The sequence below is a fragment of the Strigops habroptila genome, chromosome 9 (genome assembly GCF_004027225.2).
Source record: "Strigops habroptila isolate Jane chromosome 9, bStrHab1.2.pri, whole genome shotgun sequence".
NCBI classification, from domain to species: Eukaryota; Metazoa; Chordata; class Aves; order Psittaciformes; family Psittacidae; genus Strigops; species Strigops habroptila.
Window position 1 is genome coordinate 27,889,294 of NC_044285.2, and position 14,610 is coordinate 27,903,903.

Sequence of the window (14,610 nt, forward strand, 5' to 3'; positions counted from 1 at the left end):
TGGCCTCAAGGTGGCAGTGGCCACCTGTGTCCCCAGGATTGCCCCTCAGGGCTGGGGTGCCAGCAGGGCAGCACCTCGGGGTGCGGGCACTGCGGGACCTGCGTGGACCCGGTGGGGCAGGGAGGCTGCCATAGGGTGGACGAGGGGCCATGGTCCCCACGGGCAGGGGGATGCGGTCCCTAAGGATGAGGGGCTACGGGCCTCATGGCGGAGCGACTTTGATCCCCACGTGTGAGGGGCCCTAGTCCCCATGGCCAAAGGTCCTCACCCCCACAGGGAAAGGGCTGTGGCCCTATGGGTGACCCACAAGTCCCATGCTTTGGGGGCTGCTGCAGGGGTTACATATGGCCCAAAACCTGCGAGGGCAATGGACGGGATGGGAGCAGAGCAGGGCTGAGCCCTGCGGGCAGCCCCTGCGGCGGGCAGGGACACGGGCAGGGATCGCTGCGGGCTCCTGCCCCTCCTCTGCCCGCCTCCAGCCCTGCCTCTCCCGGGCACTTTGCTCCCAGCGCTGGGAGAGCGGGAGCGGGCACACGGCGCGGCAGGGCACGGCGAGGGGCCACCCGCAGCCCCTCCAGCATGGCCCCCAGCCCCGCGGGGGTGCCCCGCTGCTGAGAGCCGCCCCAGCCGGGTCTGCAGGTGAGCGGGGGCAGCCCAGACTGGGCAGGGAGCAGCAGAGGGATGGCCCCACCATGGCCATGTAAATCCAGTTGGGCACCGGGGGGATGCTGTAGTGAGCAGCTTTGGCCCTGCAAGGGATGGAGGTGGGAACCCAGGGCTGGGGGGGTGTGGGTCAGCCAGTTCTCCCCATCCCTCTACCATCCCCAAATCCCTCTGAGCATCTTCCTCCTTAACACGCCACTGCCTTCGTCCATCACCAAGGGCCTTAATCCTTCCCTGTGTGGCCACCTCCTCTCCTTTATCTTTCTCTCCTCCTCCTCAAATTGCTGTTTCCCCACAGGGCGAAGCTGCCCTTGGGCTGCTGTGGGCTCCTGCCCTTCCCTGGGGAGGCAGAGGGACACAGAACAGCCCACCCAAGGGTGAAAGGAAACCCTCACCCCCCACCCTGCTGAGAAAGGGGTCACCTCAGAGCAGGGGATGTGGTGGGCAGTGAGAAGCACCTGACTGCGCTGGTGTCCCTGGGGAGGAGGCACCGGCACCCAGGCAGCGCAGGCGGATCGTGCTTTGGCTGCGCTTGCAGTCAAAGGGAACGATTGAAAAGAAATTAGGTCACGCTCCCCTTGTGCCGGGGCTTTGGCTGCATCAACCACGTGGCGATTAGGGACAAGGGTCCTTCTGCAGGATGTTTTGCATAATTTCCCCTTGTTTTGCAATTTCCGAACGCTTGGGCGAGAAGCAAAGCCCTGTTTTTCCTGTGCTCCAGCAGCAGCCAGTCCCAGGCTCACCCAGCCCCGTGTCTCTCAGCAGCTGCTCCCTCCCCTCCCAAATCTGCTCTCACATCCCCTCTCAAAAGCTCCTGCTCATTACACCACAATCCCTGACCCCCATCCGGTCCTGCCAGCAGGCAGGACTTTGGCTCCAGGGCAGAGTCTGCCATCAGTGCTGCCCCACTCATTCATTTCATTGGTGCCTTTCCAACATCCCATAAATCCCCAGGGCAGGAATTCTTGGCCAGCTGCTGGGGCACCAGGGCTGGGGGCATCTGCTGCCTCTCACCGGGACCAAAGGATTCGTTCAGGCTGGGCACGGCCATGGGGCCAGGAGCCAGGGCAGAGCTCCCATTCATGCGGCAAAGGGCCAAGGGCAGCACGTGCCCCCCAGCCCCCAGCCCGCCCCTGCTCTTTTCCACTGGTGGATGGCCGTGCAGGGGGTTCGCAGGACTGCTCGCTCCTTCCCAGGGCACTGCAGGGGCCAACCTCACAGCCGACATCCCTGGGGGATGTGCTTGCCATGGGGAAGGGATTCCCCAGCCTCACAGCTCTCTGGCGTCCACAAAACGGGCAGGGTGGGAGCGGGCATCACATCCCCAGCTCCATGTCCTTTCCCTGCAGCACCTTCCATCTCCCACTCTGGCAGTGAGCCTGAGTGCTTGGCTCAGATGTCACCTCCTTGAAAATCCCACTCTGGAGAGGCCACAGCCAGGGAGAGCCTTGCTGGGGACATCAGCGAGGAACAGGAATGGGGCTGGTGGTGACGTGTCCTTGGGGTGAACTGATGCAAGAAAGGAAACTTCTGCAGACACATTTTTATGTATGGTAAGATTCCACCCTAGGTTGTTCTTACACAGCTGGAATCTGCTTTTGGTGGGGGGGGGGGGGTTGGAACTAGATGATCTTAAGGTCCTTTCCAACCTTAACCATTCTATGATTCTGTGATGTGAATCAGCAAGTTAAACCACTGATTGCGATCATGACTAAGATGAGGAAGCAGGAAACCTGTTGAGATAAAGCTTGTCAAATGTCAGCTTCTTTTGCATTTTTATTTTTCGGCGGTTATCCTCAAAGGAAGCTTGCTTAGGAATGGTGAAATCATGCTGCTGAGCACTGATGATGCTTGGGCTTTATCTGCTGCCAGAAGCTGTGTACCTGCACTCTCCTCCAAGCAGTCTGGTACCACAGAGCTGCCCAGGCTTTTTCCTGATGCATTTCTCACACCAGATTTATTTATTGTCTTCTTCATATCTTAGTTGTTTGTTGACTTATGTTGTGGGCATTGGCTTTGGTCACTGAACCCTGCAGCACCTCCGGTCTGGTCGTGCTCAAGTCTTCATGCTCACTTGCACTTAGAAAACGGAAACAAGTCTGCCGGTGCCTCATTTCTTCAGCAGCATCACAGCTTGGAGAGACACAGCTGCTGCGCCGGGACCAGCACAACCAGCACAGCACCCCAAGGGCCACCGCTGGCACCAGCGGTCAGAGGCTTAGGGTTTGCTACCAGCTCTTTTTCCCTCCTGGTTCTGGGAAAACAGAGCAAGTTCTTCCCACTGTTAATGTTTGATCAGGACCTGCCTGTTGCTCTCTGAACTCATCCCTGTAATAAAGCCAGGCAGTGGCCTGCACCAGCCACGGCAGGAAGGAAGTGGCTGGGTGTTTGATGTGAGCCTGAAGCTGTGGCTCAGCCCACTACTCAAACAGAGTGCGCGGAGGTGTGTGTGGCACCGAGGGACAGGTCTCGTGGCCACCTGCTTGCCCATCTGCCTCCTGATTAATTTATGACCATCTCTGTAAACCCAGGGATGTCTCTGCACGCGAGGCTTTGCAGGGAGAAGATTTATCACACCTCAGCTGACCCCATGGGTACACCCTATGGGATGTTCCTGAAACAGCGCTTGCCATGAGAAGCCATCCAGCTGCACATCTCCCTGCGGAAGGCAAGAAACAAACAGGACGGGGATGATGAGGGAGCCAAGGGATGAAGGAGGCTGAGAGGATGCATCCTGATGCCCATCACCTCCCGAGTGAGCTCTGGACCAACAGAAACCGGAGACACACCAGTGCTCCCTCTGTCAGATATGGTTTTGGCTGCACCCTCGTCTCTGCTGGCAGCGTGGCAGATGCTCCTGCTCCCAGGTTACTCATCTGAGCATCCATCCTTGGACAGCAGAAGTGGCTGATCCAAAATTGCTTTGCCAGGGATGGTGGCAGGTGTGGAGGGGCCAATGCACAGGCAGCGTTCACTGGTCCTTTGCTGAACACCATGATGGTGGCAGAAGCTCCTTCTTCCTTCTGGTGGAGAGGGCTCTGAACTTTAGACATCCTGAGACACGAACGCAACCCTCTGTCAGCTCTCCCTCCTGCCTCAGCGCTGGGGCCCAATTCGCCAGGAGCATGCAGATCCCAGGCTTTGATCCTAACACTGCGCAAAAGGAAACATCCTGCCTGCCCTGTGAACTTGCACTGTGTTGAGCTGGGACTTGGCTCCGGTGCAGCTCCTCTCTGCAGGGCTTAGATCATTCCTCTCCTACGGAGAATACCCGGCAGCTGGAGGCCCCTCACCGTCCAGGGACACTCACTCCCAAAGGCTCCTTTAACAGCCCCCCAAGGATTTCTCCAGGCCATAATATTCCCCCAGACAAGCCTTTCTTCTCCTCCTGCCTTTCTTCTGCCAAGGAGCCCTCTGGGATGAGCAGCTTTGTCAGGATGGTGCCAATTAGGCTGAGCTGGCTTCCAAGAGGCTGTGCTGGCACCGGTCAGGGGCTGCTGTTGCTTATAAAGGTCTCATTGTTTGGCGCGCCGTGGGGCTGCTGCCCGGCGGGGCCGGCGTGGTCCTCTGTCTCAGGCATGCTTCCCGGCTCCACGCGGCGCTGGTGTCACTGCGCGCTGCTCAAAGGGATGATTAATGGGTGTCATTGCAGGGGCTGTGAAGGGGAGGATTTGTTAAGTCCCCCTCAGCTCCCCGCGAGGCCCAAACGCGCGAGCTGAGAAAAACCAGAGAATCATCAAAGTGGCCGGAGCTCCTGGAGGGGGGGAAAATCTGGCATCTTTGGCTCCCATCCACACTTTGTGCCTGACAATGGTCGGGATCAACGACTAATGTGCTTTTATTAACTGCTCCCCTAGATCTGGCTCGGAGAACATGGCCACTTCAGTGAGGACGTTCCCAGTTGCCCTGTGGACACCGACACCAACTCCCTGGCCAGGAGGAAACACCACCGTGGTGGCGGAGGCAAAGTGCGTCTTTGACGAGGAGTTCAAGTTCATCCTGCTGCCCATCTCCTACGGCATCGTCTTTGTGGTGGGGCTGCCCCTCAACTCCTGGGCCCTGTGGATCTTCATCTCCAGGATGAGGCCCTGGAATGCCACCACCACCTACATGTTCAACCTGGCTGTCTCTGACACACTCTATGTCCTCTCCCTCCCCACCCTGGTCTACTATTATGCTGATCGCAACAACTGGCCCTTTGGGAAGTGGCTCTGCAAGATGGTGCGCTTCCTGTTCTATGCTAACCTCTACAGCAGCATCCTCTTCCTGACGTGTATCAGTGTCCACCGCTATGTGGGCATCTGCCACCCCATCCGCTCCCTGAACTGGGCGAAGACCAAGTATGCCCGCATCATTTGTGTGGGTGCCTGGCTTGTCATCATCATCTGCCTCATCCCCAACCTCATCTTTGTCACTACCAGCTCCAAGGGCAACACCACCCTGTGCCATGACACCACCAAGCCCGAGGAGTTTGACCATTATGTGCACTACAGCTCCTCCATCATGGCCCTTCTCTTTGGGGTCCCCTTCCTAGTGATTGTTCTGTGCTACTGCCTGATGGCCAAGAGTCTTGGCAAATCCAGCTTCTCCAGCCCCAGCCCCCAAATGCCCTCCTACAAGAAGCGCTCCATCAAGATGATCATCATTGTGCTCACTGTCTTTGCCATCTGCTTCGTGCCCTTCCACATCACCCGGACCATCTACTACACCTCCCGCTACTTCCAAGCCAGCTGTCAGACGCTCAACATCATCAACTTCACCTACAAGATCACTCGGCCCCTGGCCAGCATCAACAGTTGCCTTGACCCCATCTTGTACTTCATGGCTGGGGACAAGTACCGGGGGAAGCTGCGCCGGGGGCCAGTCCATCGCCTCCGGACAGTGCCCACCTGTGACCTGGCCCTGGTGTCCCCCTCCATGGAGAGCATCTTGGGTGGCAGCCACACTACCATTGACACCTGTGGGACAGGGACAGCACGGAGCAGAGGCAGGTGCTGAGGGGCCAAAGGAGATTGTAGTAACCTCATCCCTGCTCTCCACAAGTTGCAGCCCCCCCGGGCTCCGTGTGGGCACCCTGGCACCTCCAGGTCCCCAAACCTGCCCCGCCCAGCCTCTGCGGGGGCAGACATCACAGGGCTGAGGGCCAGTGGCCATGGGCCTTGTCCCAGTCCTGCCCTGGAATGCCATAGGAAGAGGGTGCGTGTGCCACTCGGGCAGGACCACCTTCAGGGGACCCATGGGAATGGGAAAAATGCCGAGAAATCCATTTTGGGGAGGCAGGCTGGTATCCCATTCAGGGGTGCTCCTAGGGAGGCTGACAGGGCACCAAAGAGAAGGGACACTGGTCCCTTCCTGGGCATGCACGGCCCTTCCAACCTTCTCAACAGCAATGTGGGGGGACCAGACTGAACCTGAGGATGGAGTCGACACTGGGCCCCCTGGGTACCTGGTGGAGGTTGTCAGAGATGTCCCTGTCATACTGCTGGCCTTGGGAGAGGAAGGGAGTGATGCAGCATGGGGTGCTTGCTGCCCATCACCCCTCAATAAAGCCCCTTCCCTTTTCTCTATGCTGTTTCTTCCTATAGCAGGAGGGAGAGGGACTTTACCCCTTACCCCCCTTAAGCTAGAAAGTGTCTGAAAGCGAAGAAAAGACACCACCAGTCATCCAGAGCGAGGAGCCAGAGCAGTGACACCTGCAGTGACGAGAGTCCTTGGGAATCTGCCTTTATAGGTGTTTGCTTTCCAAATGTTTACCCAGCCCTTTTGTTTGACCAAGTGCCTACGCAGACAGCAGAGCAGAGATGGCTATCAGCACTGTTGACTCTCACACACCATCTGGGGCGGGATGGGGCTGTCCCCACCATGGGGAGCCCAGGAGGGACTGTCTCCCATTGCCTCCCATGAGTCCTGCCTGCAGATGCCTAGGGAAGGGATGCCAATAGCACCATTGGGATGTCACCCCCCTGAGCCATGGCACTGACCACGTACAGCTGCATCCCACCAGGAGCAGCCCAGGTCATCTGGGGAGGAAGAGGGCCCCAGGGATGCCATGTCCCATCCCCACATACCCATCCCACCAGAAGGTGATACAGAGAGAGCCCCTCACTCACCGCTGAAGTGTAAGCAGAGAAGACAACCTCCCTCCTGAGCCCAGTTAACCCAGTACAAGCAGCTGTGGCATTTCACCTCCCATTATACCTGATGTGGCCCAGGTGGACCCTGGGAGCTGCTTGGTTATACCTCAGCTGTGCAAGGGTCCCCATTAAGCACAGCCCCAGCCCTAGACATGGAATTGCCAGGAAGGGGACACGGGTGGCAGGTTCATCCACATGGGGAGTGCAGAGTACAGCTGCAGCACCGCCGATCCCGACCCTGCCACACACACAGGAACAGCAGCAGGGTTGGAATTCTGTATTGGGTACAGAGGTGGTGGAAAAGGCTCATCTGGGGCCAGAGCAGCACCCACACCTCGCCCAGAGCCACACGGTACCGGCTGAGGCCACTTCCACATTGTCCCCAAGTCCTGGAATATCCCTCCTCTTCCTCAGGAGGGGATATCTCCCCAGCCTGGTCCCACTCACCATTGGGATGCCACCCCAAAGAGCCCATCTTGTTCCCTCCTCACATGACACCTCTTCCCTCAGCTCATGGTGTCCTGGTTATCTTGCAGGGACCATGCCCATCACCGGCCCCCAGCCTTTCTCCATCCCCCCCACATCAGCCCCACATCCTCAGGGGACACCCACAGCCCCTCCAAACCCCTTTCAAAGAGGACTCTTTCCCAAGTTCCCCTTCCCTTCGCTTCCTCCTCTCCTCCTGCTTCCTGCTCAGTTTTTTTGGCCAGAGGAGCAGAGGGCCAGAGTGGGGACCGTCCCCTGTGTATCCCCCCTGTATCCCCCATGTGTCCCCCGTGCCGGGATGGCTGAAATCCCCACCCGCAAGAGCCACGGCCCTTGTGAGCCAGGATCTGGCCGCCGGCACCAGCCATGTTCAGAGGATGTGCAGCTCGTCCGTCTCTGACAGCCCGTACTTGGTCTTGTTGTCATTGAAGAGCTTGAGCAGGGAACGGACATACATCTCGTGGTACATGTCCACCACCTCACTGCTCGGGTCCTCGATCTTGGGCACAGTCACTGGCTCCCCCACTGCCAGGAGAGGAGGAAGGTCAGGCTCACCTGGCTTATTGGGGATACAAGCCAAGCATTGCCTTCCAACACCACCCATTGCGGGGTGCCCTCCTCCTCTGCCCCTCCACCTTCTGGGCGTCCCCTTCTCCCAGGTGGGAGATTCTCACCTACGGTGGTGATGGGTTTGGCATAGGGAAGGAGACCCCAGGACTGGATGGAGGTGAGGCCCCGGCCGTAGAAGACACAGGGAGCGAAGCCCATCATCTTTTGGAAGCGCTGCTGGATGCTCCTCATCCAGCTTCCCTCCTCAAAGACCACCTGGCGAAAGAGGTCATTCTCCCCAAAGGAGAAGGAGGGGACGAGGTGGGCCCTGTGGAGGGGACATGGTGAGTGGTGATGGGGTGCCAGGACCCCCAGTCTCCCACAGCGGCGGTGCCCGTGACCCACCCGTGCTGCAGGGCCAAGCGGACGAAGCCCTTACGGTTCTTCAGGATGAGTGTGGTGATGCCGGGACGGCAGGAGAGCGACTCGGCCGCGCCGCCGATGACGACGGCCACCGCGTTGCCGGTGCCGTTCTTGGACAGCAGGTACCCGATGGCGCGGCGGGTCACCGGGCACAGCCCTGCAGCGGAACGGACCACTGGTGCTGTGGGACTGCCAGCCCCTGCAGTGCTCGGGGACCCTCTGAGGGACCCGCCAGGGACCCTGCGTGGTGGGACCATGCAAGGGACAGCGCAAGGGACAGTGCAAGAGCTCCCCCTGCTGCGGCAGAGCTCCCAGAGTGGTGGGGTCCCGAGGAGCAGGCAGGGTGCAGGCAGAGCACTGCCCCTGCTCCTGGGGAGCACAGAGGCCATCAGACCCGGGTTTCCCGCAGATGGGACCCCCCAGAGCTCCCTGCCCATGGGCACTGCACCCTCTGGGCTCTGCCGGGCAGTAGCAGAGTTGGGCAGGAGCGGGGCAGGCAGTGGCCGCATCCCTCAAGCCAGCACAACCAGCCATGCCTGCAGGGCAGCCCATGAGGTGGGCAACCACAGAGGCTCACCCCCACTCATCAGGTACTCCCTGAAGACAGGCAGGCGAAAGTTGCCGGCCAGGGTGGTGAGGAAGGGCCGGATGCCCGGGAACATCTCCTCAAAGCCCGTGGAGCCCGTGATGAAGTTGCAGAAGGCTCCAACGCAGAGGATGCCGTGAGGGTGGGAGCCAATGATGTAGTTGTGGCTGGGGGACAGGTCGTGCGTCTTCACCAGCTGTAGGGACAAAAGGGGTTGCGGGGACGTAACAGTGGCATGTTCTTTTAGGTGGCACCACCACCACCTGCATGAAAATCCCGTCCTGGCACCCTGGCTCCCTGCACCATACCTTCACAGGGAAATAATCCCGAAAGTGCCTCCACACGGGCCATCGCCGCAGGCACGGCAGCCTCCTGCCACCTGCAAACCGAGGAGGGACCGCAGGAGATGATGTCCACCCCAGTGGGCAGCGAGGTCCATGGGAAACACTCCCCACAGACCCACCACATCCCTCATCCCACCATGGGGATGACGGTAGGGGAGAGGAATGAAGGAGCAGGTGGGATGAGGTGCTCCCCAATTGCCATGCTTGGATGGACCCAGGGAAAGAGGGGACCCCACACCCCATCCTGCTGCAAAGCAGGAGGAAAGGGGGACCTCTTCCCATCCCCACCTTTCTCCGGTGTGTCCCAGTCAAAGATGATCCAGGCCAGATAGAGTGCAGGGATGGGCCAGAAGCTGGTGAACACGAGGTAGATGAGGACCAGCAGGCTGACGATTCCTGTGGGAGCAGGAGGAGGTGAGTGGGTGCATTCCCACCTCATGGGACCCCCTGCAGTTCCCCCTACTCACCCAGCAGCAGGAAGCTGAGTACCCACTGCAGGACGGAGAGGAGCTGGAGCCAGGAGCGGATATCCCGCTGTGAGGGCCAGGGTGCTGTGAGCAGGGTGCACAAGGCGGCCTGGATGCTGGCGCGGCTGCCTGTGGGGAGGGACACGGCACCCAGCGCAGGGCAGCACAGGCTGGACCAAAGCTGCCCTGCTGGGCTGGCGGGGCTGAATCCAGGGGTACCCGTGGCTGCCGGGGATTTGGGGTGCAGTGGTGAGGCGGGAGGTAGGATGGAAAGGATGAAACAGTTGGGTGAAGAGGGATGGGATGGGGGATGCTCATCGCCAGAGAGCTCTGGACCATGCCGGCTGCTCTCAGAACAGCCTTGTGCCAGGCAGGGGGCAGGCTGGGCACCCCTGGGCTCAAACATGTCCATGAGCTTGGGTGCAGCACCAGAGCAGAGTGCAGCGGCACATCCCACACCGTGCCCAGCTCCCCAGAGGCCAGGACCTTTCCTGTGCCCTCCTGTGTTCAGGCCCACAGAGAATTCGTGTCTTTCCCAGCTGCTGCAGCAGGGAGGCGTGAGGCAGTGTCCAACCCCAGCAAGTGCCAAGGACTGAGGCCATGCGCTGAGCAGGGTGGCCAAGGCTGGCTGTCCCCACAGCTGAACCCATGGAGCCTTGCCTCCAGCGAGGGACAGTCCAGCAGCCGCAGCCACTCCGTGCCTCCCACCGCCCCCTGCCCTCCAGCCGACCTTGGTGAACCATTAACTGCCCCAGGCCAGGAGCCAGGATCCAAACTCCACGCACAGCCCCATCCCTCCTCCCCAAAACCAGCCCGAGTTGCCTGTTCTGCCCACGCAGTGCTCTTGGCCAAAGGTCCGCTGTGTCTGAGACCACCCGGCACAGCCACTGCTGCGACTGCAAGCAAGCTACCTCTTGTGTCACACGAGCCTTGTTTTCTTGGGAAAACAACCCAAAATCAGCATGTTGGCTGAGACAGGAGCAGACCTGTCCCCATGGCTCCCCAAGCTGGAGACCCTTAGGTCCCCCAGGGGACCCCAGTCTCAGAGGAGAACCACCAAACCCTTGCTTCAACTCATCCTGGCTCAATCCAAACCATGAATGGTTTGGGACAACCAAAACAAACACTAGAGGCATCACCAACATTGAAGAGCTGTTTTCCCTCTCCCCCATACCGATCCCTCCTGCTCGTCCCTGCTCACCTGCCAAAAGCCCTGCTGCCCGCACAGCCCTGCCTATGTAAATTTTCCAAGGCCCTATTTGTTTTCCAGGGAAGATGCAGAGCTCTGCCGAGCAAACCTGTGCCTACCAAACAGTTGCTTTTCTTAGTTCCTTTTTCCAGCTCCCCTCCAAGCTCTCCATGAATGTCCAGACCACAGAGAGAAAATGCAGAAGCCCCACGGGCTCTGCTGCCGGCCCCGTCCACAGTGAGAGGAGCCTCTTCAAACCCAGAGTTGGACTCTGCAGCCCAGGACAGCAAGGAAAGACGAAGGGGAATTTGCAGCATTCTGGAGCATGTTGCAGGAGTAACGTTACTGAATGCATTGTCAGAAATCTAATTCCTATTGAGCAACTGTATGTTTTCCCCTGGTGCTGCTAACCCCAAATCGCTCCAAACATCTCCCTTTCCCCTAAGCAGTCTAAAGCAGATAGACAACAGTGACAACGAACGGCAATTGCCTGCCCAGCTCCTCGCATCTCCAGAGCATCAGAAACCATTCAAACACACTTCGGAAATATCTTACCACTAAGATTTTGGGAACAGGCTGCAATAATTGTTTTCATGGTGGCAGGGAGTTCTGCGCCAGCCCCTGGTTCTGCAGGTTAAAAGGCGAGTTTGGAAATACCGGAGGGCGATTGTGTATCCAGCGGCTTTAACCAGCTGATCCAAGGTAAACCATCCACCGTGGAGGGGAGCAGACCTGCTCCAGCCCTGGCTTGCAGAGCAAGAAGAAGAGCTGATGGTCCTTAGAAGGATGAGGAGTCACGCTGAGCAGTGAGGAGCTGCCGTGGTGAAGGGCACCCGCTGCTCCACGGAAAGGCACCGCTGCTGGCACCACCGGCGGCTCCGTGAGGGCCGCCTTCCCCTGGGAATGGTACCGTCCGTGTGTTGGGTATTTCACAAACCCCGTTATGCTCTAAACGTCATCCCGAAGCTCTCCCTCCGTGGTATGGGAAGGTAGCCTGCCAGACAGGCTGTGACCATCAGCCCCAGCGTCGTCCCCTCCTCTTCCACCCCTAAGAGGGGCACAGGAGTCAGCCGGCCCAGCCTGCTAGCCCAGCCAGAGTGGAGACGATTGGGGGATAAAAAAATGAGAAGAAAATGAAACAAGAACAGCGCAAAAGCAGCACCGAGATGGGGCTTCAGGCGAACAGCCAAAGGAATGGTGAAAATCTGCAGGAACTAATTCACTAGAGCTACTTCTCAGGATCTACCTCTCCAGAAGTACTGGCTAGGAAAAGCCAGCTACCATTGAACATAAGAAAGGGATAAATGCACGTGTAGGATTGAGTGTGGTGTTAAAGTCAAAACCATGTTTCATGGGAGAGGTTTAGAACCCACAAAAACTCATCATGTGCTCTTGTAAAGACCTCAGCGTCTGGAAAAAAGGGTGCAACAGCATTCACTGCAGGCTACAGCTTCACAGGGGCAGGTTAGTTAAGAGCTGAGATTGCCAAGGCTAAAACATCCAAGCTGTCCTGCAGCCTAGCTGGCCCCTCAGGTGTGCCTGAGTCATGCTAACAGGAAAGAAAACCCCCAAATTCTCTCAGAATCCCAGTCCCTGGACACAAGAAAGTGCTCTGCTGATGAACCTGAATACACCAAATCAGATGGTAAATGCCTTGTGCCCTGCTCCAGGTAACACTGCCATGCATGCAAGTAGCAGTGATGATTTCTCTGGAGTTTTATTCCAACATCTGGAAGTTGTTTAGAATAATTGCAGCCTCAGCTGCCAGCCCCATGCTGGGCAACTCCAGAGCTTCCAGCCACGATTCCTCACTTTCGTACCCAGTAACGTGCCTGCCACACATCAGGTCAGTGCCAGGTAGGGCAGAGCATTCATGCCCTCCCTTCTCATGCAGTTCAGGATTAGTGCCAGCAGCTATTTAAACCAGATTCAGAAGAATCCAGAAAAGGTTTTCACCCCGTCAGGGTTATTCTGGCAGTAGATTTCAAAGCACACTGACCACCAGCGCAGTGCTTCACTTTTGAATATGGCACCACTGGCCCCTATAGGGCTCCCTGAAAGGGTCACTGTGTATCACACTGTGCGTTACAGCCATGCAGCCCCCCTGTTAATTCTGTTATGATCAAAAGGACAAACATTTCTATTAAAGCATTTCTACTATATGTAGTATCAGCACTTCAAGACATTGCCCTTAAAATACCTGATCTACTTCACATAAAAATGTCCCCAACACTTCAGCCTGCGGGCTCAGGAACAGCAGGATGTGCCTGTGGAAAGGTCAGGGAGCACCCAGCTGTGCACACAGACCTCCCTGCCGAGGTGAACGCATCCGACATTGCCCATCTTGCATCCCCAATAGCCCTGGTTGCTAGAAACCAGCTTTAGAGATTTGCTCTGGAAGAGCCTGGGATGAAGAGCTGTTGCTGCGTTGCTTCAGCCAAGACTTGCAGAACTAAGCCAACCCCTGGCTTAGGGCTAGAAGATCACAGACACCAATATGGAGGATGACCAAATAGCGTTTTATTAAACAACAGCAGGTGCTTTATACCTTTCGGCCACACGGAAGTACCTGTTCTGACCCAATCAGAAGGGCAGGTTAACAAATTTTACCTTTTATGGTATTGTCCAGCCTAGCCCCACAATTCCCCTCTCCATGCTATGGGGCTTGTGAGAGTACCTAGGGAGGGGCTCTCTCTTTCCGTACATCGCGATATCTTCCGGCCGCCATACCTTAACTACCTACATATCCCCCCTCCCTATGCACCAATAAGGTGATTAAGATAAAACAATCCTAAAAATACGTGTCATAAAACTTGTGTGCAAACCTAGCAAACGTGTGCTGTTTCTACATTATTTCTTATAAAAATTCTAAAAATATACATTATAAGTTAGATAGAAAATATAAGGCACACCAAACAGGATAACTGGAGAACAACTGAGAGTAATGGTGTATAACTAGGGATAGCTAAAGGGAGTTTTAAACGAAAACAGTCTTAGAGCAATCGCTAAAATGCCATTAATCTAATGCTAACACTCTCTAATTGACTCTTAACAAATGAAACGAGCTTGACAGGGTCCCAAAATCACTGCTATTACAATCATTGTGATTGGTCCCATTAGGTAGATATCAGGGTGGTCAGCCATGGTGAATGGTTGAACCATGACGTAAACCAACTTTGCTGTGCCTCTCGTTCCCTCCTTCGTTTTTTCCAGACCTTTCTGCAATTTGGTCATAGTGTCTTTTACTATTCTGGTGTGGTCTGCATATACACAACACTCTTCCTCTAGTGCAGTGCACACTCCCCCTTGCTGTAGAAGCATCAGGTCTGATCCTCTTCCTTGTCATCTTCATTCGTCACTGAGACGTACCGGTTGCGAGGGTGTCCGACAATCCAGTCCTTGTGGCAGGACTGTCCATTGCCAGCGTGTTGCTGGCTCCTCCAAATTGATTGCAGGTAGGGTAAAGGCAAACCTTTTCCGGTCTTCCAGGGCAAGAGGGATGCTGAAAAAACAATCTCGAATATCAATTATTATGATATACCAATCCTGTGGGATAGCAGAAACAAGCGGCAGACCAGTTTGCAAAGGTCCCATCGCTTCCATCTGCGCATTCACAGCTCTCAGGTCATGGAGTAATCTCCATTTGTTTTTGTTTTTCTTTCGAATTACGAATATCGGGGTGTTCCATGGACTAGTAGAAGGCTCAAGATGACCACTTTGAGCTTCTACCTTCACAATTTCCTTGGCTGCTTGTAATTTTTCTTGAGTG

General features: G+C 56.8%; 2 protein-coding genes across 4 annotated transcripts; one reads left to right on the top strand and one right to left on the bottom strand.

Moving 5' to 3' along the window:
• Positions 1–538: 538 nt before the first annotated feature.
• On the top strand, positions 539–6,228 carry P2RY4 (pyrimidinergic receptor P2Y4). Of its 2 annotated transcripts, XM_030497493.1 has the most exons (3): positions 539–639; positions 2,013–2,216; positions 4,521–6,228. In XM_030497493.1, the coding sequence occupies exon 3, from the start codon at positions 4,537–4,539 to the stop codon at positions 5,659–5,661; it is 1,125 nt and encodes a 374-aa protein (XP_030353353.1). In that variant the 5' UTR covers positions 539–639; positions 2,013–2,216; positions 4,521–4,536; the 3' UTR covers positions 5,662–6,228. The 2 variants fall into 2 exon arrangements, with proteins under 2 accessions (XP_030353353.1, XP_030353354.1); XM_030497494.1 differs by lacking the exon at positions 2,013–2,216.
• Positions 6,229–7,058: 830 nt separating this feature from the next.
• LOC115612775 (diacylglycerol O-acyltransferase 2-like) lies at positions 7,059–12,066 on the bottom strand. 2 transcript variants are annotated; one of them, XM_030497496.1, is made up of 9 exons: positions 11,574–12,066; positions 11,397–11,468; positions 9,653–9,781; positions 9,474–9,581; positions 9,150–9,220; positions 8,833–9,037; positions 8,238–8,412; positions 7,958–8,160; positions 7,059–7,808 (listed from the first exon to the last, which is right to left on the bottom strand). In XM_030497496.1, exons 2-9 carry the CDS (start codon positions 11,434–11,436, stop codon positions 7,654–7,656), a joined length of 1,086 nt encoding a protein of 361 aa, XP_030353356.1. In that variant the 5' UTR covers positions 11,437–11,468; positions 11,574–12,066; the 3' UTR covers positions 7,059–7,653. The 2 variants fall into 2 exon arrangements, with proteins under 2 accessions (XP_030353356.1, XP_030353355.1); XM_030497495.1 differs by having other exon boundaries at positions 11,397–12,066.
• Positions 12,067–14,610: the final 2,544 nt, after the last annotated feature.

Coding starts and splice junctions, on each gene's coding strand:
- LOC115612775 (XM_030497496.1), bottom strand. CDS start 11,436: ATGAAAACAATTATTGCAGCCTGTTCCCAAAATCTTAGTG. Junction 9,782..11,396: donor CTGTTCCCAAAATCTTAGTG/GTAAGATATTTC, acceptor CCCTCCCCACAG/GCAGCCGCGCCAGCATCCAG. Junction 8,413..8,832: donor GGAGTACCTGATGAGTGGGG/GTGAGCCTCTGT, acceptor GTTCCGCTGCAG/GGCTGTGCCCGGTGACCCGC.
- P2RY4 (XM_030497493.1), top strand. CDS start 4,537: ATGGCCACTTCAGTGAGGACGTTCCCAGTTGCCCTGTGGACACCGACA.